Here is a 24,496-nt window from a genome sequence, read left to right on the forward strand (position 1 = left end):
CTCTTCTTCTGATTCAGTAACTAATTATCTTTTATTTTTTGCTGCAATTTGCAAGCGACTTGGAAAACAACCACACCATCATCAGCATTCCATTTCTATGTGTGTATACATACCATCATCTTCATCAGCATTATATTACATTTTGTTTCTCATCTTATATTGGATCGAGGATCAATCTCAGCTGGTAATCAGCTTCAGGTTTGACAATCACTACATGTCTCAGAACTGTACTTCTGTGATTATATAATGTGTATATACATACATACATACATACATACATATATATATATATATAAGAGAGAGAGAGAGAGAGAGAGAGATTGCTCATTGCATCAGTCTGAATTAGAATGTTATGAACTTTGATTGATTAATGATGTTTATTCAACACTGAACTAAGCAAGCAAAACCTTACGCAATAAACTAGGATACAAACACAAATACAACACGACTGGAATTTCTTTCTTTCTCACTTTCTTCCAGAAAAATTGAAGCAGAAATCAGCAACGACAACCCTGAAAATTCACATCTTCCAACCTAGCTCTGTCCTTCCCAAAGCCACATATTCCTATTTCTTCCTCTTGTATATCTTGCCCAAGAAGGACTTCAACACTGCTTGCACCGCTTTGCTAGGGTGACCTTCAATACCACTCGTCAGCTTCTCATAGCTTTTGCTCTCATAATCCGCAAATGCACCCTATCAGAATCACAAAGTTAGTTGGGTTAAAAAAAGCACACCTTGTCAGCACCTACCAATACCAGAAATCTTATACTCTACGCTACTTATATTACTCTAGGACTAGTTTCATACGATTAACTTCCAACCTCAATATCAAGTTCTTTGTAGAGGGCTTTTACTTTTGCCACATTTTCTGGGTCTGCTTTCCCATAGTTCTCCTGTGCAAACACACACGCATCATAAGTGACAACACTTCATTTTGATTAGGAAACAACAGACAATAATTTTTTAAATTATTTAAAAAGGCACTCTTACATATAGTATTTTCTTTTGTTCCTCATTGCTAAGTTCCAAAGCTTTCACAACCAACCAAGAGCACTTGAAATCTTCAATGTCTGTTCCTATCTGATAGCACAAACAAAGTACTTGACTAAGAATTCCCATCAAAAAGCAACAGAAGAAATATTCAACTATTTAAGGCTGAATATACATCTCCCCGAATCTCACCTTACCAATTGTTTCAGGATTGCCATAGCAATCCAAATAATCATCCTATTAAAAGAAGAAGAAGAAAAAAAAGAGGTTATTGAAAATAACTGAGGAGTTCCACTGTGTGGAGGGGGGACGATTTATGCAAAAGAATAATTACAGGTATTTTGTATATTCAACAAAAAATTACCTGTACTTGAAAGTAGATCCCCATCTCAATAAGAAGGTTTTTTACATCAATATGGTTTTCCAGTTCCTCACCTGACATAAGCAATGCACATGCAACCTGAGTAGAACACAGTCAGACAAATCCTTCAATGTAAAACACAAGAAAATAAGATAAGACGTCATAGAATGTGAATATCTTATGGTATGAATACTATTTTAGGAATCAAAATGTTTTGTGTACTTCTCAAAATTAGACTTCTTATTGACTTAAACAGAGACCAAAGAAAGTTTATATACTGGGAACAAGGATGTATTATGTTACATCAAATCTCACAGACTAGGTACAAAATCTAGGATAAGGAACGCCGCTTATGAACTAGAACTAAACGGACGAAGATGCTGATTTACAAATACTGGTTTCACACACACTGGAATTGAAAAAGACACTAACAATTCAAGTAGTAATTCCTTTAAGTGCTGAAAAAGTACTCACTGAAAGATAAAACGAGTAATAGGCAGTCTTGTACTGAACAATACGCCGGTGACTGCAAGAGATCCAAACCATTTATATATTAACAAACACATAAACGGTTGAATAGCATGATATTAAAAGAAAAACCATACAGTAACATAAAAGGTCTCTAAAGGTTCCAATGGTCCTAAGCCCAAGAAGTGAGAATATTGGCCACAGGTGTTCACAAAAAATAATGAAATATGCAGTCAGCTGCAGAGATTTAACTCTGCTGGCGAGCATACCATGCCAAAAGTTCAGAGCCTATTGCAACGAATTAAATAAGTGGTCATGAACCCAAGCTGTTTAGACCTTTATAACCCATAGATCACAGAATGCATAAGCATTACATACTGTACAGACGGCCAAATGTGCCATCATTAGTGAAGGCTTATGAATACACTATACGAAAGAAGGCAAAAGATCAGTCCTTGTCATGAGATTATCTTCAACCCTCAACATGCATTTGTGAATTTCATGCAAGCTCTTGTAATTCTTTTCTGCAGCATAGTGCATTAAGTTCTTAATAGGAATAGCACAAGGATTGGTTACTTATTTTAAAAACTTAACATGTCTACAAACATTTTGCTATTGCAATAATCTTTGTACAATATTTCACTCACATGGACAAAGAGTATTTGGATAGATCTTTTTCTCCTTGAATAGTAGTGATCAAATCTATCATCTGACCTGAAGCAGTTTGGAATTCCACCTATGGAAACATGACATAAGTTAGCCTTTAGCTTTCTATTAAAGTGAAAACTGATCAGGCCAACACTCTGCAAGTCCACTACCTCATTGAACAAATCAAGAAGATCCACATAGTATGGCTTTTCCCTAAAGTGTTTTCGGAGGATCCTTGGAATATGGTTTCTGAGTACAACTCCATCATTTACTGCAATCATACCAACCTACACAATACAGTTTCACAAGGTAGTTGCTTTACTAACAATCACAACACCAAATTAAACTCAGAAACCTCTATACGTTCACCCTTCCCACAAACCTTGGGCAATCTAAACCAGCAAGGTTGACCACGCCGTGTGTGAGAGCCATCCATGATGTCATCAAGAACCAGAAAAAATGCTTGAAGCTGCAAGTAGTATCACCATGAAATTGTAAGTTTCTTTTGCAATGAACGAAAGAAAAGCTCAAGCAACTAGAACAGTAATATCTAAAAAAGAATTTACATGCTCAAATGATAATGGAAGTGGTTTATCATACCCATTCAATGCACCAACCAAGAGCACTGGCCAGGAAGATTTCGTCTTCAGTTAATTCCCTTCCTTCTTGCAACAGCTGATAGCTATCAATAACAGACAATCCCCGGTTCAGCTTCCCTGCAAGATAGAATAAGAGTCAGAAGTGCTTGAATAAGAGCTAACCTGATAAACTGAACTTAATGCACAAGAAATTTTGGTTAAAAAGTTCACGTGACTTTTGAACCCTCACCTCCAGGAACATTGTAGTCCATCATCTGTAACAGAAAAAAGTAAATTGGGAAGTCAGGAACCAAAGATAAGGTACATATATTAATGAAATAATGCTTACGCACCACACACATGCAATGCAGAGGAACCCATCTGTATGCCAAAAGTTACTATACCAAATTATTAGCAACCAACCAAAGATGTAAAAATGAAAATTACTCTTGGGAACTAGTGATAATGTAGGAGGGCATCAACATGTGATTCGTCCTAGGTGGTTTCTAGGAGATGCAATTAAGAAGTAGAAGGGGCAAAAGGACTGTATAACTAATGTATGGAACCTCAAATGTCTAGGCATTCTCTGGGATAGCAGAATTATTCACATCCAAATGCAAGTGGGCTTCGATTTCTGTATTTGACATTGTCCCTGGGATTTTCTTTTCCTATGCTGGCTAATACTACTGATGTGAGCAAAACAAATGTAAAATGCTGACAACCCAGTTTCCACCACAGATTGTGAAATTATTTTATGTATCATTTCCTCAAAATTGAAATCAATACGATCTGTCTTATATATGTATTTGATGCAACCCCACTATTCCCTGTACTTGTATATTGCTTCTGAGTGAGGTCCTCTCTCGTTTTCATGAACAAAGGAAGCAATTCATCATTATCGAGCTCGAATTGAAAATAAGCAAGCATGGCATTGAAGCTAAAAGTAAAAAATGAAGATGGTACCCGCTCGACCCATTGACGAGAGTCGTTGGTGAATTCAAAAGCAGGGTCTTCCAAGAGCTCCGATTTAAGAACAGAGTAGACCTGGAGAAACTTTGACTTCAGATCCGCCATGCCAGACTCAGAGAGAAAGACAGAGATGCGCTTGATGTTTGTAATGTATAATAAGAATACAGACTGCAGAGGGATGAAAATGAGTCAGTGACTTTCAGCTTTTAAACTGGATCTTCTTCCACAATTGGATCCGCATTCTACCAAAATTGCACTTGTTGCCATTCTTGGATTTCTCACTGCACAAGTCAGAATATTGGGGCTTTTTTTTTTACGCGGCATTTTACGATTTTAGAATCCACCGATATATAGTCAAATACAATAAACAAGAGAAAAAAAATAAATAGAATAATATATATTAATAAAATTATTTGCGAATGTGCAGGTGTTTGGGTCCCAGCACCCATGTTCACGGATTATGGCATTATGCCTAGGCTAGGCTCCATGCAGAATTTTTGGGCTCTGTGAGTTTAGTTTTTTTTTCTCTGAGTTTCTATTAGCCTTTCAGGATAGTATTCTTTTGTATGCCTCGTTTGTTTTCAATGAAAGCTTCTTTGTCCGAAAAATCGATGCATCGGTTATGAAGTTGTGTGTGTTAGCCACTGAACCTTTCATTTTTAATTTAGGTTTTACAATACAATTGAAGTAAGTTGAAATAAGTCATTATCTCTGCTGTATAATCTTATGACATTCTAATAAAGCATCTTTTTCAATAAAATAAAAAAGTTAGTTGAAATAAATGAATAGTAAGTTCATAATATAGAATCTGCCTTTTGCTATATATATAGATAATGAATAATACATTTTGCCAATGGTAGAATGAAAACGGACAAAATCAAAATCAAACCAATTTGGTACGTAAGAACCAAATGTATGTTGCTGCTATTATGATTACCTTAACAATGTAATTATCTAATTTATGACACATTTTCGTAATTAATTACTGGGAGGTATTGGCTGCGCAAATTTTTGGACTGCTCTGGCTTCCAAACTTCATTCTACATACATTTTATTTCATTACTATTACTATTAGTTGAATTCCTTGCATCCCCTCACAAATTATTTTGGATATCTCAATTTTATAAAACAACCCAATCTAAATGTTTGCCTCATTACAGAGGTTCATGTGTCCACAATACAAATGTATATGATATCCATCCTATAATGCACAAGCTACATGATTTTGTTTTTTTAAGGTCACGTAAATTTGTTGAAATTTATTTATTTGCATTTTGATTGGATATAATACATGGTTCTATATTTTGTCATTGTAGTTTTCAATTATAAGCAATTTAAGGACATGTGTTCAATTTATGTCAAAATTTATCTCAATTCTCTTAAGTTTTAACCACGTGCCCCTCACGCATAGGGATATTTTGGTCCACTTGAGCTAAATTCCTCATAATTCATCCAAATTGTAACATGGAGATGCAAATCTTTTCAAACTCCTAATCGCGCCAAAAGTGAATGAGAAGAGTTCAAATTTATGTTTTACCGTTAAATGGTTTGAGTTAACTGAAAGAAATAATCATCCACGCATGAGGGGCACATGATCAAAACTTAATGAAATTCGTAAGATTTTGATAGAAATTGAAACGTATCATTGAATTGCTCCGAATTGAAACTGTAATAATCAAATTGACAAAATTGATTTTCATAAGAAGAAGAAAAAAGGGTAAAAGCAGCAAATTATTAGGACCAAAAAATAAAGTTTTAACGCATGCATGACTATTGGTAATAGAATATTTTGCCGGTTTACTCGTCTATGATCCTACCTATCTACCAACCAGAGAGGGGTAAGGGCATAATGGTAGTAAGCACAAAAGGTGAGGTCATGAGATAGGATAAAGGCCAAAGTCCAATTCCCATTACTTGGAAGTGATCGACGAGACGACGGCCAGCACCCCATTGGTGACTCGTGGGGGAGTACACAATTGCTGAATTAGGTAGAGAGATGAGATTCCTTTCTTTGTTTTGTTTTGGTGCCGCTGCCATGCTGGTGCTGTTGCCTCTACGTTCTTTGCTTTTACTTATTACACCCAGCTAGGCAGGCAGGCAGGCGGTATTTACACGACCCAGCCCAGGGGTGTTTTGTTGACGCAACTGAATAATAAACGAAATATGCCGGGCCCCAGTGCAACCACCCACCCCCGTACTCTACTCATTGATACGTACGTATATTGCTCAATTCTACCTTGGCTGGCCTTTTTAGCTTTCATTGTATATTCCACTCATTATTTTCATAAGCAAAATATTAGTATTTTGCATTAAAATATATACGTAATGAGAAGTGAGTGCAATAGACAAGACACAAGTAGGTAGGTGTAGGAGTATATCTCATGAACCAAGCCACTGCCAGCCATCAACATTGAAAAAGACCCCATTCAAATTTAATGGGGGCCGCCTATCGACGACTTCAATTAACTATAGCCGCCGAATTAGAACAACAATGTGTCAATGACCCTCATCTTACTCTCGCGCATAAAATTATTTATTAATATTTGCATTTGTTTTTCTTGACCTGATAATATTTGCATTTCTGTAGAATAATAAAAAATAAACTTTTGATTTAAAATTACCAGATCTAATAAAACATTGACTAAAGCAAAGAAAATTTTTGTTTTCAGTGAGATGAACCTGTTTTCTTTTGTGATGATCACCACACCATATACCTATACCACCGATGAAATTTGATATTTCTTTTCATGCGGCATATGTTGGTCATAGGTCTCCTTCCCACATACTCCGGCTGGATTATTGGTCAACAAACGTACTCCGATTAAAGTGAAGTTGACTTTCAAGTACCTTTTTTGTTTTCATGACCGTCAAGCAATGAAAATTATAATGAGAAGAAAAATACTAGGTTTATCACATTTTTTATAGGGAGCTGATTTCCCCACTCCCTTTTCCTTCACTTACACTCCTTTTTATTTTTTAATACTTTTTAATTAATTTTGTTCTCTCTCTTTCCTATTCTACCCTTACCCGATATTAATTTCTTTTTACTTCACTTTTATTTTATATATATATATATATATACCTTCAATTTTCAAAATCAAAATAAAAAAGAGAAAAAATTAAAAAATTAAAAACCCAACCCCTCATGTGTTGTGCCCAACCAGTACCCTCCCCTTGGCACCGTCCCCACCCAACCCCAGCCACCACCTGCTCTCTTCCTCCATTTTTCTTTCTTTCTTTTTCCATACCCACCAATCTCTCTGTCACTCTCCTTGAGATTTGGGTTTGTTTTTCAATTTTTTTATTGATTTTGATTAGTTAACACAGTGGGGGTTTGGATGGGGAGATTAATCTTGGGTGGGTTTGGGGTGATGGGGTGAGGGATTGGATGGGGGTGGCTTTGATGGTGGTTGGAAGGATGTTGTGGTTGAACTGGGGTGGGGGCTGCAGTGAAACTGATGTTGGGTGTGTAGAGGAAGTTGGGTGGCTCAAGAATGGTTGGGACTTGGGTATGATTTGGTTTGGTGGGTTGGTTTTTGAAATGATTATTTTGATTACTTGGTATGGTTTTATGATTTTATTTCTTGGAAGTTGATTTTCTTAGTTTGATTTGATCTGTTGGGTGAAGAAACAGAAGAAGGCAGGGAGTTGGGATTTGTTGGCCTTGCCAGAATCCAGACAAAGTGAGACATATATTTGTGGAAAAAGGAGTAAAGTGAGACAAAATGAGTTTCAGGGGCCAAAGTGAGACTCAAATACACTTCCCCATATAAAAAAAAAAAAAGCCAAAAAAATATTGAAAAATGAGAGCAAGTGAAAATAAAGTAAAAAGAAAGAAGAAATGATATAAAAGGGAAGTAAAAAGAAATTAATGTAGGGTAAGGGTAGAATAGGAAAGAGAAAGAACAAAAAATAACAAAATTGATTAAATGATATTAAAAAACAAAAGGGAGTGTAAGTGGAGAAAAAGGGAGTGGGAAAATCAGCTCCCTTTTTATATTACATTGTGTACCACCTCTCCAATAGAAGTGATCCCATTGTATTGATGGACTCCACCTCTATTAGAGAAATAGTACACAATGTGGAAGTAGATCCCGAGTCTCAGTGGCAGAACCGTAAATATTTCGAAGTTCAGTTTTTATAAACCCAGCTGCACTCTCTCGAACCATCTCGACCAGCCGACTTTAGAGAGCGATTTCTCCCAACTCAGACCACCGTTTCAGGCAATACTGGTCCCAAACGAACCACCTCACTTCCCTCTATCAGCCCTGCCCCTTCTCAGCCTCCATCCGCTACTGTAGTAGCCGGAAACTTCCACGGAACAGGCCGGGTCCGACAGTTTTTTTGAAAATTTGTGGGAGCTCGTTCTCCTTCGTTTCTCAACCAAATCGATCGAGTAAGGTATGGTTTTTGACCTATTTTTCGTGCTCTACCTGATGGGTATATGGTCTTTGATCGATTTTAGCGTTAAGGGGTTTGTTTTACGACTTGAAGTTTGGCCGAAACTTCGGCCCTTCGAAACTACGGTTTCTGGTCACTTTTTGGGGGTAGTCCAAGAACAAAAGTGACTCCAAATGGGGTGTTTTACCTAGGGTAGGAGTTTGGAGTCTCGGTTCCACGATTTTTTCGGCACACCCGAATCGCTTTGGACACCCGATCTGCCCCGCGCGTGTGGCGGCGCGTGGCCCAGGGTGGTGGCCCGGCTCTGGCCAGTTTTGAGGTCCTCGTGTCGTCACGAGCGCGTGGGATTTCGCGGATCTCAATTCGGAGTCCGTTTGAGCCCCGAACGGATTCTCCATATCGCGCGATTCGTAGGTGCAGTGTCGTGTGATCATTGGATCGCGCTGAATTTTGGATAGGTCGGTCTACGTGACGTCAGGATCGCGTAGCATTCGACGGATTGCGAATCAGAGTCCCGGATACTCCGGAATCGCGAACCCTGGGGCTAGGGTTAGGGTTTTAAGCGATAACGCGATTTTGGCCAATCCGACCGTCCGATTCGGACCAATTTCGCAGAACTTGGTTCCCGCCCTATGAGAAACTTTCCGGGAAGCCCAGATTGGCCATTCGAGATCGTGGACCCACGGGGTCCCGGGTCGGCCGATCGGGCAGTGTATCGCTCAGTTGAGTGTCGGACACTTCAAAACTTGTCCAAGTATCTGAAAAGGCTAGTGTGGGCTCAAGAATAACTTGGAGTGAGATACACGTATTTTAGGAGCCGGGGGCTGGGTGTTTAATTGAAATTCATTTTATTCAGCAGTTTATTAATTAAATTTTTATGGGTAATCAGGCGTCAGGAGCCCGACAGGATTACAAAAGACACCTTCGAAGGATCGAAGTAGCTCGGACCATTTGTGAGTGGACCTTCTTTCATAAATCAGATTTCATGAATGAATTGATATGCTTTTATATGAATTGATGTGCTTTTATATAAAATAGATTTTATAAATGATTTTATATACATGAGTTTTATAAATGAGTTTATTTGAGTAAGTTTCTTCATTCAGTCTTTGAGTAAGTTTTAATACGATTTTGAATATGAGCAGTACAGTAATAATTCTATAAGTCGGTGCTGCTTATTTACCAGTTACAGAAACAGAGTTTGAGTTTTGAATCAGTTAAGACCGCAGCACGACTTGAGTTTTACAGTTATTATTCAGATATTTCTTTTTAAAAGGACATTATTTTAAAACCACCTCGTACCCGTTTTTCTTTATGGTGATTACCCAGAGTCGGACCGATGTCTACGGACATCCAGTCTGATTATAGTTCAGTCAGTGCACTTGACTTTGCCTCACGAATTTCGGGGACGCTCGGACCGTGAGTGCCAGGATTTGCGGCTCGGCAGACTTGGTGTCCCGAGACCTGCCAGGATTGCGGCTCGGCTGACTTTATGTCCCCGAGACCTGCCAGGATTGCGGATCAGGCTGACTACGGTCCCCTGCATCCTGCCAGAGCGACTCGAGTTGACTTGGTGTCATCGAGGAATCTGCCGGCGGGACAGGCTGATCATAGTCCCCTGATTTCGCCAGTTTGCGGCTCGGGTAAGTCTGTGTGACGCCCGAGACCTGCCAGGGAATTGACGGAAATGACAGGGGTACATACTGGTGGTATTTTCAAAGGATTCTGAGTTTTTTTATTAAATGTTGATTTTCAGCTATTATAAATCAGTTTTTCTGATTTTTCGGACATAGATCCCTTTATATTTATTCAGTTATGAAAGGTCTGAGTACAGAGTTTTTATACGCGTTTGATTTCAGTACTTTTATGAAAGCTTTGAATTCAGTGGTTTTTGTATGAAACCTTCAAGCTTGAATATGACTGATATAGAATGCCTTGAGTTGACTATGCGTGATGTAGAAAGTAAGTATTCAGTTTTATTTAGTTAAATTTCTTTTTTTACAATGGGGGATATTATGTTTATGAGAATTGCTTTGAAGAACATTATTTTTGGTCCACTCACATTTTTCAAACTGTTTTTCGCCCCCAGGCCATAGAGGTACGCGGGATCCACCACCTGGCCAGTCATAGCTTCCGCACCACCAAGTAAGGTAGAGTTGTAGAAAATCCTTGCAAACTTGAAAACCCTAGAAAATGCTCTGATATCTTGTTGAACATAAGGAACTGAGGTTGGAATCTGTTTATTGGCTTAGTCTGGCTGTTGGTAGGATTTCTGAGACTGTTTGGCAGGTGGAAAACTTTGGGTATGGTCAAAATACAGGGGAGACTCTGCCGAATTTTCGGCAGAAGTCGGAAGAAAATTTTAAAAGAATTGTGTAAGGAAAGGGTAAAAAGGTCATTTGTGCTCGACATTCGCCAGGTGTCGGACACGCACAGGACTTGGCTCGAATTCCAAAGTGAAAATTGGGTCGGGTCCTGTCACCATCAACACCATTTCGCATTCTTCGATGGCAAAGACGACAAAGACATGCGAAGCTTGGGCAGCTTGGGCCATGAGGCCCAAAAATAATGTTTGGTTTGTTTGTTGGATTGTATTGTATGGACTAACGTAACGCTCACGGAATGGGATTATGGAAGTGTGCCTACCACGTGCAAAGTGCACTGCAGGTGCGGCCAGGGAGGGGGTCGGGAGGGAGGCTAGAAATGTAAAAGTGAAAAACCCTTTCCTGTTTTTTGAGGAGTCGTCCATGAGGGCATGTTTACTAATCCGTAATTGAATTAGGATGAATTGAATTAAGAAGGAATTGAATTCAAGAGGAATTGGATTGAGGAGATTTAGATTTCATATTTCAAATGAAGTTGTTTACTAAATCATGTGGATTGAGGGGAGTTAGATTCCGAATTCCTATTGAAGTTGTTTACTAAATCATATGGAATTGGGGTATGAGTGATATTAATTACTAAAATGTCCTCATTATGGAGTTAAAGTAGATGACATATTTGGAATTTTGAAAATTGTGTGATGATATAATAGGTAAAAAAGATAAATTCCTAATGGGTAAATTCTCCACCTTCTATTCCGAAATTGAATTCCTCCAAAATCAAGAAGTCGATTCCTAATTTTATGTGAGCCCGCTTACTTTTCTATTATTTGATGTGAAGTAAACGAAGAAATTCTCCATAGACGAAATTCAATTCCTGATTAGTAAACACACCGTCAGTGTCACTGTATCTGATTGCGTGAAGCATTTGGTTGGTGAGAGCCGTTGTTTGATGTTTGAACCCTAACTCACAAGTAAGAAGCCTTGGCATTTTGTGAGAGCTTTTGAACCTTTGACGATGAACTCCTCCCCTGCCCAGCTGCTGTCTGCCCAGAACGTGAACCAGCTCCTCGATTCTGTCCAAGCTTTTCTCTTCGACTGCGACGGTATTTTTCTACTTTTCTTTCTTCTATTCTATTAAAGCATTAATTTAATTTTGTTATAAATTTTATTCGAGCATTTGATATTATGATATTAGCAATTAGCAATGCCTTATAAAAAAACAAAAAAAACAAATTACGATTAGCAGTGAATGAGCAGGTGTGATTTGGAAGGGCGATAAGCTGATCGATGGTGTCCCTGAGACACTGCATATGCTTCGATCAAAGGCACTCTCTCTTTCTTCCATTTCCGCATTCTGATTGATTAATAAATTACAACCAATTCTTAATCATACTAAGTAAATTAATAATTGGCTGATAAATTAGGGGAAGAAGCTGGTGTTCGTTACCAACAATTCCACAAAATCAAGAAGCCAATACGCCAACAAGTTCCTTTCTCTTGGCGTTTCGGTTACTGAGGTCAGTTTTCTCCATTTTATTTCTCTCTCTCTCTCTCTCTCTCACAGCCTCACACTCTCTCACTCTTCAAAATTGATTGATTGATTGTAGGATGAGATATTCTCTTCATCCTTTGCCGCAGCTATGTACTTGCAACTCATTAACTTCCCCCAACACAAAAAGGTTTGCTGCTGCTTCCTCTTCTTTGTCTTTGACCGTCTTTCTGTGTTACATTGCTTGCTTTCTTTGTAGGTTTATGTAATAGGGGAACAAGGTATTTTAGAAGAGCTGCAGCTTGCTGGTTTTACAGCTCTTGGTGGCCCTGTAAGCTCATCTCTTTTTCTTTCTGTTTGCTTTTGTTTTCTTCAATTGTTCTTTGAGATTAGAAGGGCAAATTGGACTAATTATATCATAGAGCATTTTGACACATATGAGTGCATTTGAACCCCAGTATCTTTTGTCTACAACAAAAGATATTTGTCGAACCATGTTCAATCTGTTTCGGTATATAAGCTTCAGATTTCTTTCGCTGTGGAACCTTAACTATGTTTCATGATTCAAGTTGGCATTAAACTTGTAACATTTCTAAATGATGCTCCCTTTCTCATATTCATATGGTAAGACACAACATTGAGAAATTGATTTACCTTCTCTCATGGAAATCTTACCTTAGAAGATACTGATGAAACGTTACATTGCAGGAAGATGGTAAAAAAACGGCACAACTGAAATCAAATTGCCTTTTTGAACATGATAAGAGTGTAATGTAACCTCTTGCCCATAATTGTTTTGACTTGTGTTGTGACTCTTATTTCTGCATAGGCTAAATATGTTGCGATTCCTATTCCCAGGTTGGAGCAGTTGTGGTTGGACTAGACCAGTATATTAACTATTACAAGCTTCAGTAAGAATGTTAAAACTCCTGCTCCCTTCCCTGCAATTTCCAGTCAATGACCCCTTGCAGTTATGATAATATATTATATTCAGTTTTGTGCAAATGAACTGCAAAGATGATGAGTAACAACACATTTGTTAGAAAGTAAAAATTTAGATTAGAAAATGGTTGGTGTTCAGCATCTTTACTATTTGGTTGCTAGGTGAAAAGCAAATGCAAGACTTATTTTGTGTTCACTACTTGACTTTAGATATCTTACCCTTCACATGGCAGATATGGAACCCTTTGCATACGTGAAAATCCGGGATGCCTTTTCATTGCAACCAATCGAGATGCAGTTGGACACATGACTGATTTACAAGAATGGCCCGGTTCTTTCTTCTTTTCCATCCCATTCTCGAGAAATTTCAAGATAACATGACATATAAGCTTTAAAGCTTTGTTTTATAGTAGTTCCCCTTTTGGGTTTCAGGTGCTGGGTGTATGGTAGCTGCTATCTGTGGATCCACCCAGAAGGAGCCTATTGTAGTTGGAAAGCCCTCTAAGTTCCTGATGGAATTTTTACTAAAGAAGTAAGGAATAATATCAAAACACTGTTTACCTTCATGTATACTTTTTGTATATTAAAAAAAATAAAAAAAATTCCTAAAGAATAAATAATTATATGAAATTTCAAGTGATTTAGATCCATACAATGCAAAAGCCTAAAGAAGATTAAAGGGTCTAGACCTTGAATGTGAGATACTCGCATTTGTTGTGGCTTTGTGCAGTTCAGAGAATCAGATTCAGAGGGTACGTATCTGACTGATTGTAATGTTTGTTTTGCAGATTCGATGTTAGTTGCTCCAAAATGTGTATGGTGGGTGATAGATTAGATACTGATATATTGTTTGGCCAGAATGCTGGCTGCAGAACTCTCCTCGTTCTTTCAGGTATGAACAAGTTCCTATTCATATTATATATCGCACTGGTGAAACAATTTTTTGGTATTAACACTGCAGCAGTAATTGATTGGCTTCCTTTATATTCTCTAATTATGCTCGTACTGATCATTACAAATTATTACAACAGGTGTGACGACTGAATCCGTTCTTCAGGACCCTTCAAATAAGACTCAACCAGAGTACTATACAAGCAAGGTTTCCGACATGTTTGACTTGCTGCGGCCGCAGCTTACTTGATCTAATCCCTCCCTTGTGTTTGGATTGGACATTGTTTTCCTTCCAGTGTATTAATGAATTAATTGATTAATGATGTGCGAATAACATCCTGAGTGAATGCTATTCCCAGACGGCGCCTTTGAGTTGCAGAGGGTATCAACCAGTTGCCTTGCCAAGTTGATATAACTTGGGTGATAGATTAGATACTGATATATTGTTTGGCGAAAGTTGATATAACTTAAGTTATTTCATTTACCAAAATAAATATATAAAAAAAGAGAGAGAGAAGGTTGCATTGCATGTGTTGATTGCTGCAGGTGGATCGATGCACCTGCTCTGCTGGTTAATATTAATTATAGGGTGATGGATTTTGTGGTATGAATGATTAATTGTAGATGGAATTGCAGTTGCTGCTGCATTATGTATGGATATTAATTATATCTTTAGCCAGCCTGCCTAATATTATAACTCACTAGTTTTTGTAGCAATGATGAATGACCACATAATTAAGCTTCCACAGTACATGTTTGTGACAACCACCATGACCATGACACATGAATATATCTCATCAAATTAATATATGTACGTATATGTCTGTGTATATGGAATAAGGGTAATAAATCTATACATGCATACAATTTGACGGAGGTTGCTGCAAATCACCTAATTGTTCTTTGGCAAAGTTATTGTTTTCGTTTATTTGTTCGCTCTTATGCGTAGGTAGGTCGCTGAAAATTATATTTTTTCCAGATCTGTTACGAATGCAGTGGTAGGTGTGGCCGCGGCGGCGCTTCTTCAGGTGGTGGTGGTAGGGTTTGTTTAGACTCATTGGTTGATTTAGGGTTTTGGTTATGTTGGGTTTCTGGACTTTGTTTGGGCTTATGGCTAATTGTGGTGATGTGAGCTATTAGTTTTAGTGCGACTTTTGTTCTCGTTAGTTTTGCTTTTAGCAAGTTAGTTTGTTGCCTTCTTGAGATTGGTATTTTAGATGTCTTGTTGATGTCTTTGATTGTAATGTTGAAGTTTATCTAATGAAGTTTCTATTTGATTTTTAAAAAAAAAAAAAAAAAACTCAATCTAGTAGTGTATGCCTGGCCTGCCCAGTATCACTGTATCACATATATCTAGCTACCTAACCACGTATGTGTAGTTGGTACAATTTGTACAAAATGTTGAAAGGAAATGATGAAAGGAAGCTTAAGGGAACAAAAAGGAATTAAGGACAGTTTCGAATGACATTAATTATATTTACAATTTTATATGCTTGCTTTATATTGAATATATACCCTCTAATTGTCAATACAATGAAAGAGATTGTCAAGGAAGAATTAATATATTTCCCCACTTTAGGAATAGCTAGCTAGCGTATCTCTCTCTCTCTCTCTCTCTCTCTCTCTCTCTCTCTGCTTTAAACAAAAGGAGGATTGTGGATTTGACAGAGGGAGGGAGGGAGAGACTTAAATCATATCCCTTTTGGAAAGATGGAGATGGCGATGGCGATGGAGATGGTGTTAAATTCTCTCAAACTTGGAATGCATGCATTATTTTAGTGTTGATATGTATAGACTCCAACTAACTGGCCTCTTTGTTTAAACTATTTAATAAGAATTTTTGTGTGGCCAAATAGAGAGTTGGGACCAAATACAGTTGTGAAAATCATCTGTTGTTTTGTTAGCAATAGCAACTAGCAACAAGAAAGGAAAAGGGATATAAGTGTAATTAAAGGGGCCTCTCTCTCTCTCTCTCTCTCTCTCTCTACCATTTTCATGACTTGCAAATTGCAATGCATACTGGTGGTGGGAATTCTTACTAACTTTTAGCCATTATTATAAGGAGTTTTTCTTTGGTCAACAACATCCATATGGAATACTGTATACATACGTACGTACGGGGTTTGAGTTGAGTTTGAGTGATCCAACTGCGATGCCTTGTCCCATCAGAAATTTGGGGCCTTGTTTGTTGGCTTGCTTTGCTTTGCAACGACACACGTATTCATGAAGGTAATTACCAGAGCTAACATGGCTTTGGAGGAAAAAAGGTCCTACTCCAAGTTGACAACCTTAAATGACCAAACCCCACCAGACCTGAAGCCCTTCAATCCTTCAATGCATAATGCATTGGATTCCAATCTGTTAATCAAAAGGAATTAATGGACATATCATATGTCTAAGATTAGATGATTTTTTTTTTTTTCTTTGGGTTAAGGGAGATTAGATGATTTAGTCATGCATATTGGCATATTGGTATATTGGCATATTCCCATATCTGACCAACCATATTCCCGTTAGTTGTGATTATAAAGGATAGCGGGTACCAAATTGGGCAACCAGAGCGACCTAGAGACGAGGTGTTTGGTCTCTTCATCTTGCAAATGGGACCTCACTGGTTCAGTAAATAAGGCTTAAAGTAGCCTTAAACTAACAAAAAATAAACATGGCTCAAACAAAGTAAGATGCAGTTTTTAAAAAAAATCCAAAAGTACAAATAGAAAACAAAAAAACAGAACACCCCACTGATGGGGGCTTTCAAGTTCAACCAGTTGAGTTGGCAATAGTAAATGATTATATGAGACGAGGGAAAAAGAAACAGACAGAGAGAGAGAGGAGGGAAGCCGGCCGCATATGACAGACAGGTGCGAAAGACCTGACTCCTGTGAGTCCTCAGAGCAGTTTGGTGATTCGGACCCCTTTAGTTTTGGGACAAAAAACCAATGAAATTATTGAATCCTAAAAAAAAAAAAACCAAAAAACAAAAACAAAACAAAGAAGCTTTCTTTAACTTTGCGTCTTTGACCTCTCTCTCTCTCTCTCTCTCTCTCTCTCTCTGCGCCTAATAGTCCACCATAAGCGGAGGCCCAGTCCGTTTCATTACTCTCTCAGGCTCCCTTTTGCGCCCTCTCTTTCTCTCTCCAGCAGCAGCAGCAGCAGCAGCAAGCAATTAACAAGCTATGAGCAGCGCGCTTTCTACGGTACCTCCTCTCCTTTTTCACTGCCAAAGCAAAGCCCCTCCTCAAGCCTGATCCTTCAAAAATAAGGTACTCCTTTTGCCCTTCTCTCACTTTTCCTTTTAGGTATTCGCGTCTCTGTTCATTTGCTTGCGCTTCTTTGCCTTCTAGACGTGTCTTTTGCATCTGGGTCTCTCTGTGCTTTTGGATCTGTCTTGGATTTTGACTGAAAGCTACGGTTTTCGTGATTATAGATCTGGGTTCTATGTAATTGTCTCTTGATCAAGTTCATTTAGTTGCTTATGCTAATTTCATCCATTTAAGACGGTTGGTACTTTTTTTTTATCAAATATGAACTGCATTTTCTATTTGGCTCAATTTACTTGACTGGTTTTTTACTTCTTCTGTGGTCCTTCAATCCCTTATACTTGTTCTCAATCTTTTTCAATTTCCCTAATTGTATTTTCCTGTTTCCTCTTCTCTTTCGATTGGTGGGTGGGTGGGTAATGCATATGTAAGCAATATTCCTACTTACCCAATATGTAATGAGCATCATTTGATCAAGCTCTGCATGTAGCTCTGTGCTTGGATATATGGTTTACCAATTCGGTTTTAGGTCTATAGGCTACTTATCAAATAAAATAGAAAAAAAAGGGACCTTTATACCGTGAGCTCTGAAATTTTGCATTTTGACTCAACTTTAGCAGATGTCTAGACTGTGTTTGCTAATAAGCTATCTGTGTTTTAGCTTCCTGGTAATTCTCAGAGTGTATATATATTTATGTAGCAGCTGCTGCTCTTTTATCTTTTGCGTGATCTACGTTGTGAGGCCATTTGAAGGGAACTGGTTGTCTAATGGTTCCATCTTCCTAAGATTTTGTTACTTGATTTAAGGAACTTTTTTTCTTTTTAATTGACATATATATATATATGTACATACATATTATTACATCTGAATGTTCTAAAATGCATATAGATTGATAATTGCTGCTGGAAGAGTTGAGAAGGCACTATGTTTGGCTGCTAATAGAAGATTCAATGTTGCCCATAATGGGGGAAAGCAATGAAATTTTTCAATCTGCTTGATAACCCATTCTTCCTCTGAAATCTGATGGCCTCAAAATCTGGTGCTAGAGCTTCCTCAAGACTGCAACAGAAAATAGCTGGTGCTCAGACGGTGGAAACTAATGATCTCAGGCAATTTCCCCCACAGGGAGTGAAGCCAACCAGACCTGAGCTCGCCACTCCTGAGCAATTGCCAAAATCTATACAAAACTTAACGAAGCAGGTTGCAGTAGAAGCTTCTGATAATAAACGGTCAGCAAATTCCAATGAAAAAGGATCTGCTGATTCCTTGATTAATAAATTGAATTCGATTTCATTATCACCCAACCTTGAGAAGGCATCCAAGGAAGTAGATTCTGTTGTAAATGAGACCAGAGGTTCACTGGAAAGTTCTGTTGATCAAGAAAAGAAGACATCAGAGTATGGAAGTGTGAAGGACAGTTCAGTTTCAGCCAAAGTGAGCGATGGAGCCAGCAGTCTTGCCAAGACTAGTGGAAGTGCCAAGATTAGTGATCGAGTTGATTTTGTAGAGAGTGGCAAGAGCAGTATGTGCAGAGGAAGCACAAGCAGTGATGTGAGTGATGAGAGCACTTGTAGCAGCTTTAGTAGCAGCATCAGCAAGCCTCACAAAGCAAATGACTTGAGATGGGAAGCTATCCAAGCTGTCCGAACAAGAGATGGGGTTCTGGGTCTCGGTCATTTCAGACTACTAAAGAGGTTAGGCTGCGGGGATATTGGGAGTGTCTACCTATCAGAGCTAAGTGGAACTAAATGTTATTTTGCAATGAAAGTTATGGACAAAGGGTCTCTAGCAAGTCGTAAAAAGCTTCTTCGTGCTCAGACAGAAAGGGAGATACTGCAATCTCTGGATCATCCCTTCCTTCCAACATTATATACCCACTTTGAAACAGATAAGTTTTCATGTTTGGTGATGGAATTCTGCCCTGGAGGAGACTTGCACACTCTCAGGCAGAGGCAACCGGGGAAGCATTTTTCTGAGCAGGCAGTAAAGTATGTTCAGTAAAGTTGCACATATTATCTGTCTGTCTTCATTTTACTTGACCTGAATGATCTGTTTCATCTTCATATTGTCTCTGATTATTAAAAAAAAAACTGAATATAACTGAGAACTTAGGGCAAAAGAAAGAAAGAAAGAAGAATTTGTTTAACTAGAGCTGTGAAAAGGGAAGCTTTTCTGTATATGTCACAAGTTCTTAAATTCTATCCTTAATTCCCTATGTTCAACTAGAAAGAAAGGTTTCCTTTTATCTTCTTGAAATAATTCATGTTTTAAAACCCATTTATCTAGGTGGACTCTCAAGCATATGGTGCTTGGGGAAACATATGGGCTACTTTGTCAGTTCAATAAGCTTGGTACATAAGTTCTGAAAATTGTATGGCCTGATTGAGCAGGCATGCTGTAGAGTTCTTGCTTGAATGTGTATGGTTTGTCTTTTAAAATGACAATTGAACATAATGTCCTAGATATTAGGATTGCGGCAGGCTTATGTAGATCACATAGTCTGTGCAACGATTCAATCCTAAGTGAGGGAGTGGTTTTTCCTTTGTCATAGGTGGTTAACCAAACATTGTATTCTGAATCTGCTATAATTTATTTAGCACTTAGAAAATACTCTTGGTAATCATCCGAAAGCATTAAATGAAGCAAGACTGTATTGATATTGAGCTATTGATGTTTTCCTTCTTAAAAAGCTATTATTTATGCATTCTTGTGGAACTGTAATTTGCATTAATTTTCCCTAACGTTCATATTCAGAAAAGTCCAAATATTGGAAGCCATGATTAACTGATGAAATCAGAACCATAGGTGCATATTATAAAAAGTCCTCAAAGTTTGACAATGGTTAGTGTTCTAGTAAGTAAGATGGTAGGTGTATAATTCTAAACATCAGCCTGCAACTATCATATGATCCTGCAGGAGGAATGTAATCGTTCTCAATATTGATATTATGTTGGGTTTCAATGACAATATGTTTGACGTAATCATTCAAAATGTTGATATTTATGTTGATTTAAATTTCTTCAAATAATATGAGCAATGGTCCTGGTGTGCATAGCACTTGATGGTAACAAGTTAATTTTTGTTTGAGCTTGCAGATTCTATGTGGCTGAGGTACTGCTGGCTCTGGAATACCTCCACATGCTTGGGATTGTCTACCGTGACCTTAAGCCGGAAAATGTCCTGGTGAGGGAAGATGGTCATATAATGCTCTCCGACTTTGACCTTTCCCTCCGTTGTGCTGTTAGTCCAACTCTTGTCAAAACATCATCCATGGAGTTTGAACCCTTGCGGAAGAACCCTGTTTATTGTGTCCAGCCAGCTTGCATTGAGCCGCCTTCTTGTATCCAGCCATCCTGTGTAGCTCCTACAACATGCTTCTCACCACGTTTGTTTTCTAGCAAGTCCAAGAAGGACAGGAAACCTAAAAATGAAATTGGAAACCAAGTCAGACCATTACCTGAGCTCATTGCAGAGCCAACTGATGCCCGGTCTATGTCATTTGTTGGGACCCATGAGTATTTGGCACCTGAGATCATTAAGGGCGAAGGTCATGGAAGTGCTGTTGATTGGTGGACTTTTGGAATCTTTTTATATGAGCTGTTGTTTGGTAAAACTCCTTTTAAGGGTTCTGGGAATCGTGCAACGTTGTTCAATGTTGTTGGTCAGCCTCTCCGGTTTCCAGAATCACCAGTCGTCAGTTTTGCAGCAAGAGATCTCATAAGGGGATTGCTTGTAAAGGAACCACAGCACAGATTGGCGTACAAACGAGGGGCAACTGAGATAAAGCAACATCCCTTCTTTGAAGGTGTAAATTGGGCATTGATACGTTGTGCTACCCCACCCGAGATCCCAAAGCCTGTTGAGATTGAGCGGATACCTGCCCCAACAGCATCATCAAGTGAGAAGGAGAAGGCTCCTACTCCCACAGCAGCTCCTGATCAAAAGGGTTCTGATAATTATCTGGAGTTTGATTTCTTTTAGCCCTAGTTTATTGATCGTAAATGGTTTCTATTGGATGGAAAGAACTTTTTCGGACAATTTAGGGACTGTTAGTAGTGAGGTTAAGTTGTTTTCTTGATAGATGACGAGAAATGGTATGTTTGTTGTTGTTGTTGTTGTTGTTGTTGTTACCTGTTGACAGTTTCAAAAATTTTATTGCATAATCATTGCACGAATTCTGTGTCAAATCAAGGCATGAATTAGATCCCATTTTTAGGACTTTGTGCACGGCATCGGATGTTTGAGGGTCGTGGTCAATGGAGAGCCCCTTTCTTCTTGCAATGCAAATGCTTGCCCAACAGATATTATACACTGTTCTAGGTCTGCCACCGAATAAGTATACCGTTGTGAAAAAGAAAATACCAGCATAGGTTAGAAAATGGGATTAATTTCTTCTTGTTTTCTTTCTTCTATGGAATGTGCAAATGAACTTGGAAAGAGGATTTAAGGCCGCTAATATTAAAAGGCAAAATTCTTTTAATACAATGCAATGCAGGCGTCGGATGTTTGAAATTCAGAAAGAAAGTTAACTTGGACTGGAATACAATGCATCCAAAGTTCTTTTTCTTTTGAAAGAAAACAAAAGGAGCTAGAAAAATGCGGTGAGCGTGGATCGAACACGCGACCTTCAGATCTTCAGTCTGACGCTCTCCCAACTGAGCTATCCCCGCTACTATTGTTAATAGTGGCAGTAATGAAGTATATAACCCTTGTTCCTTGCTCCTTGCCTACGAAGACGAAGAGAACTTGGGTTTAAAGCAGATGCATGAAAAGGCTTCAATATTATTCCTCTGTTGTTGGTGTTGCATAGACTTGGTCGTAGTGGGATCATCGTTGAGACGTGGGGAAAGGGAATGAATCGCCTGGTCCATCATGACTTGGTTCCCTTGGCAGATGATCTTGATCTCACAGCCATCTGGTGCAGCTTGAAGTATCTGATCAGCTATCCCGCTTCCTTTCCCAGACATCAATTTCCTATTCCAGAAGATGATGGAGTTCATTGACGAATCACGAATCACAAGAGACCAAGTAAATAAATGAAGTAATGAATTTGGTGCATGGCTGGCTGCACCTGAACTGAATGCATATATTATTAATTACCTTAGATTGGATTTGGTAGTTCCAAGTACTAGCGTTGTTATGTTGAGAATAGGGATAAGGTCTAGAATAGCCCGTGCGATCATATCACTTTCAATCAGCACAGTGTCAACCTTAACATTTGCAGCGGAGCATTTGTCAAGGAACTTGTGAAGGAGCTCTCTCCTCTTGCCTGTTTCTTGGGCCATGTAAGTTTCCACCTGTTGTGAACTCACTTGACTCTTTGGAAGCTTTCCCACTATAAATGTATTCAATTCCAACACAACAGATCATATTATACATACAGTCTACAGAAACAGACACAAATGCATATCATATATCATATACGTACGTACTTGGTACTTGGTACTTGGTACTTGGTACTTACATGGACTTGGAATGAAGTGGATCTCCGGGAAAACATGAATGAGATAGACGGTGGTGGATGAGGGGTCAGCAGCGTGCTTTAATGTCCAGGTCAGCGCCTCCATGCTTGACTCGCTTTTACCCACTCCCACATAAACGCTGTTGCTGCTTCTATGATCATGATGATTATCTGTATAATCTTCCTTGATGGATGGCATGGGCAGGTATCGTTTGTTCCCAAAAAGCTCTTTGATCTCTTTTGGGATATCATCGGCCTGGGTTGATCTTCTTGATGAGGATCTGCTGCTTGAACTTGAACTTGAACTTGAACCAACCTCCTCCTCATCATCCTCCTCGATCTCGCATGATGATATGTTGCAGCTGCTGCTACGGTAGTAATACTCATCATCCTCATTATTACTACTAATCCTCTTAATTTGATCATCATCTTCCGACATTTTCACTTTTCACCCAACTGCTGCTCTTGTCTTTTTTTCTGGCTACCTGCGCTCACAATATCTCTTTATTAATTTGTGGTGGTGCTGCTGCTGCACAACCACTGTACATATATATATATATATGTTTGAATTTTGATATACTGACAGGTGCTTTGGTTTGACCGCTTCACTTTGCATACGAAACGCGCATGTATAGGGTTTATTCGTATAATTCAGAGGGAATCGCGGCCGCTTATCACATATATTAACAAGGCTCGCTATTGAAAAAAGCACAACCAAAGCAATCTAGTGTATACATGCATACATACATACAGGAACAGGACCTCATTATTAATATTGAAAGGATGTTATGATTACAATCAATTCAAACTTGGCATTGACAAGTCAAGTCTCTCATTACAAATTACAGTTTGTACATTTACATTGAATTTTAGGCGACAGTGACATGAATGACAAACTTCGATTTTCTTGTTCCATCACAAGACGAACGTAATGCTACTACTAATATCTGGAGTGTAACTTCTAGGAAGCTTCCTTTCTCAACAACAACAAACAAGAAGAAGAAAATGGTACATTGCAGCCCATCCCATTATTTATGGGGAGAATCATCTCTAATGTGCTTCTTTATATAATTACTTTAAGTGAGTTTAAGTGATTCTGGACAGAAGCACATCCCATGCGCTTTTCAATAAAATAATTTAAAATCACTTAAAAGTAATTATCCATAAAACTGTTTTTAAGACTATTCAAAATTATTCCCAAACGAGTCTATTTAACAAGTTAAAAATAAACCCAAGATTAAGACTGTATAACTTCAGACAGAGGACCAATATAAATAATAATAATAAGTAATTTATTTATAAAATAAAAACTAACCCAAGACAAGAGTAGTCCTCTTTCATCACTCCCCAAATGATAAAAAAGAAAAAGAAAAAGAGAAAGAAGAAGAAGGAAGGCATTAAACGTGGCAGAATTGTGATCAGATCAGATTGGAATCTTTCAGTTTCAGCAGCTGTTTGGCACAAATTAAATGCCGCGTCGCATTTGCATTGGCTTTGGCTTCCTCCCATTTTTGGACGGTGCATTCCTCCAGAGTCTCACAATCTCACACAATAAGTTAACAAAGTAACCACATCTATCGGGATCCCATCCTCCGTCTACATGAAGAAACCAACCAAGTCGGATCCGACGGCAACAGATAGATCTAGCAATGTGGGACCCAATATTTTGTATTTGGGGTAGGTGGCTGGCTGGAAGGAGTGAAGGAAAAAAA

General features: G+C 38.5%; 4 protein-coding genes and 1 non-coding gene across 5 annotated transcripts; 2 read left to right on the top strand and 3 right to left on the bottom strand.

Annotated features, from left to right (window-relative positions):
* Positions 1–332: 332 nt before the first annotated feature.
* Positions 333–4,335, bottom strand: LOC117626317 (farnesyl pyrophosphate synthase 2). The gene is made up of 12 exons (XM_034357984.1): positions 4,010–4,335; positions 3,297–3,321; positions 3,069–3,184; positions 2,851–2,937; positions 2,639–2,755; positions 2,468–2,556; positions 1,827–1,878; positions 1,356–1,451; positions 1,184–1,228; positions 992–1,081; positions 823–894; positions 333–694 (listed from the first exon to the last, which is right to left on the bottom strand). Exons 1-12 carry the CDS (start codon positions 4,118–4,120, stop codon positions 566–568), a joined length of 1,029 nt encoding a protein of 342 aa, XP_034213875.1. The 5' UTR covers positions 4,121–4,335; the 3' UTR covers positions 333–565.
* Positions 4,336–11,553: 7,218 nt separating this feature from the next.
* LOC117623852 (phosphoglycolate phosphatase 2) lies at positions 11,554–14,744 on the top strand. Its single transcript, XM_034354856.1, has 11 exons — positions 11,554–11,843; positions 11,998–12,065; positions 12,165–12,257; positions 12,348–12,419; positions 12,489–12,560; positions 12,938–12,997; positions 13,088–13,140; positions 13,405–13,502; positions 13,604–13,703; positions 13,960–14,063; positions 14,203–14,744. The coding sequence occupies exons 1-11, from the start codon at positions 11,756–11,758 to the stop codon at positions 14,310–14,312; spliced, it is 918 nt and encodes a 305-aa protein (XP_034210747.1). The 5' UTR covers positions 11,554–11,755; the 3' UTR covers positions 14,313–14,744.
* Positions 14,745–16,883: 2,139 nt separating this feature from the next.
* On the top strand, positions 16,884–21,498 carry LOC117623851 (serine/threonine-protein kinase D6PKL2). Its single transcript, XM_034354854.1, has 3 exons — positions 16,884–17,325; positions 18,212–19,311; positions 20,419–21,498. The coding sequence occupies exons 2-3, from the start codon at positions 18,347–18,349 to the stop codon at positions 21,302–21,304; spliced, it is 1,851 nt and encodes a 616-aa protein (XP_034210745.1). The 5' UTR covers positions 16,884–17,325; positions 18,212–18,346; the 3' UTR covers positions 21,305–21,498.
* A 297-nt stretch (positions 21,499–21,795) lies between these two features.
* LOC117626093 (U-box domain-containing protein 35) lies at positions 21,796–23,268 on the bottom strand. The gene is made up of 3 exons (XM_034357744.1): positions 22,788–23,268; positions 22,424–22,658; positions 21,796–22,297 (listed from the first exon to the last, which is right to left on the bottom strand). The coding sequence occupies exons 1-3, from the start codon at positions 23,221–23,223 to the stop codon at positions 22,051–22,053; spliced, it is 918 nt and encodes a 305-aa protein (XP_034213635.1). The 5' UTR covers positions 23,224–23,268; the 3' UTR covers positions 21,796–22,050.
* TRNAF-GAA lies at positions 21,921–21,993 on the bottom strand. The gene has a single exon. It is a non-coding gene; the product is annotated as a tRNA-Phe (tRNA).
* Positions 23,269–24,496: the final 1,228 nt, after the last annotated feature.

The sequence above is a fragment of the Prunus dulcis genome, chromosome 4 (genome assembly GCF_902201215.1).
Source record: "Prunus dulcis chromosome 4, ALMONDv2, whole genome shotgun sequence".
NCBI classification, from domain to species: Eukaryota; Viridiplantae; Streptophyta; class Magnoliopsida; order Rosales; family Rosaceae; genus Prunus; species Prunus dulcis.

Excerpts from the sequence above, each read along its gene's own strand:
- LOC117623851 (XM_034354854.1), top strand. The coding sequence starts at position 18,347 with ATGGCCTCAAAATCTGGTGCTAGAGCTTCCTCAAGACTGCAACAGAAA. Across the intron at positions 19,312-20,418 it reads TTTTCTGAGCAGGCAGTAAA|ATTCTATGTGGCTGAGGTAC; the intron begins GTATGTTCAGTA and ends TTGAGCTTGCAG.
- LOC117626093 (XM_034357744.1), bottom strand. The coding sequence starts at position 23,223 with ATGTCGGAAGATGATGATCAAATTAAGAGGATTAGTAGTAATAATGAG. Across the intron at positions 22,659-22,787 it reads CCACTTCATTCCAAGTCCAT|TGGGAAAGCTTCCAAAGAGT; the intron begins GTAAGTACCAAG and ends ATACATTTATAG. Across the intron at positions 22,298-22,423 it reads ACTACCAAATCCAATCTAAG|GAAATTGATGTCTGGGAAAG; the intron begins GTAATTAATAAT and ends CTTCTGGAATAG.
- LOC117623852 (XM_034354856.1), top strand. The coding sequence starts at position 11,756 with ATGAACTCCTCCCCTGCCCAGCTGCTGTCTGCCCAGAACGTGAACCAG. Across the intron at positions 11,844-11,997 it reads TTTTCTCTTCGACTGCGACG|GTGTGATTTGGAAGGGCGAT; the intron begins GTATTTTTCTAC and ends GTGAATGAGCAG. Across the intron at positions 14,064-14,202 it reads AACTCTCCTCGTTCTTTCAG|GTGTGACGACTGAATCCGTT; the intron begins GTATGAACAAGT and ends TTATTACAACAG.
- LOC117626317 (XM_034357984.1), bottom strand. The coding sequence starts at position 4,120 with ATGGCGGATCTGAAGTCAAAGTTTCTCCAGGTCTACTCTGTTCTTAAA. Across the intron at positions 3,322-4,009 it reads CTCGTCAATGGGTCGAGCGG|ATGATGGACTACAATGTTCC; the intron begins GTACCATCTTCA and ends TTTCTGTTACAG. Across the intron at positions 695-822 it reads ACAAAGAACTTGATATTGAG|GGTGCATTTGCGGATTATGA; the intron begins GTTGGAAGTTAA and ends TGATTCTGATAG.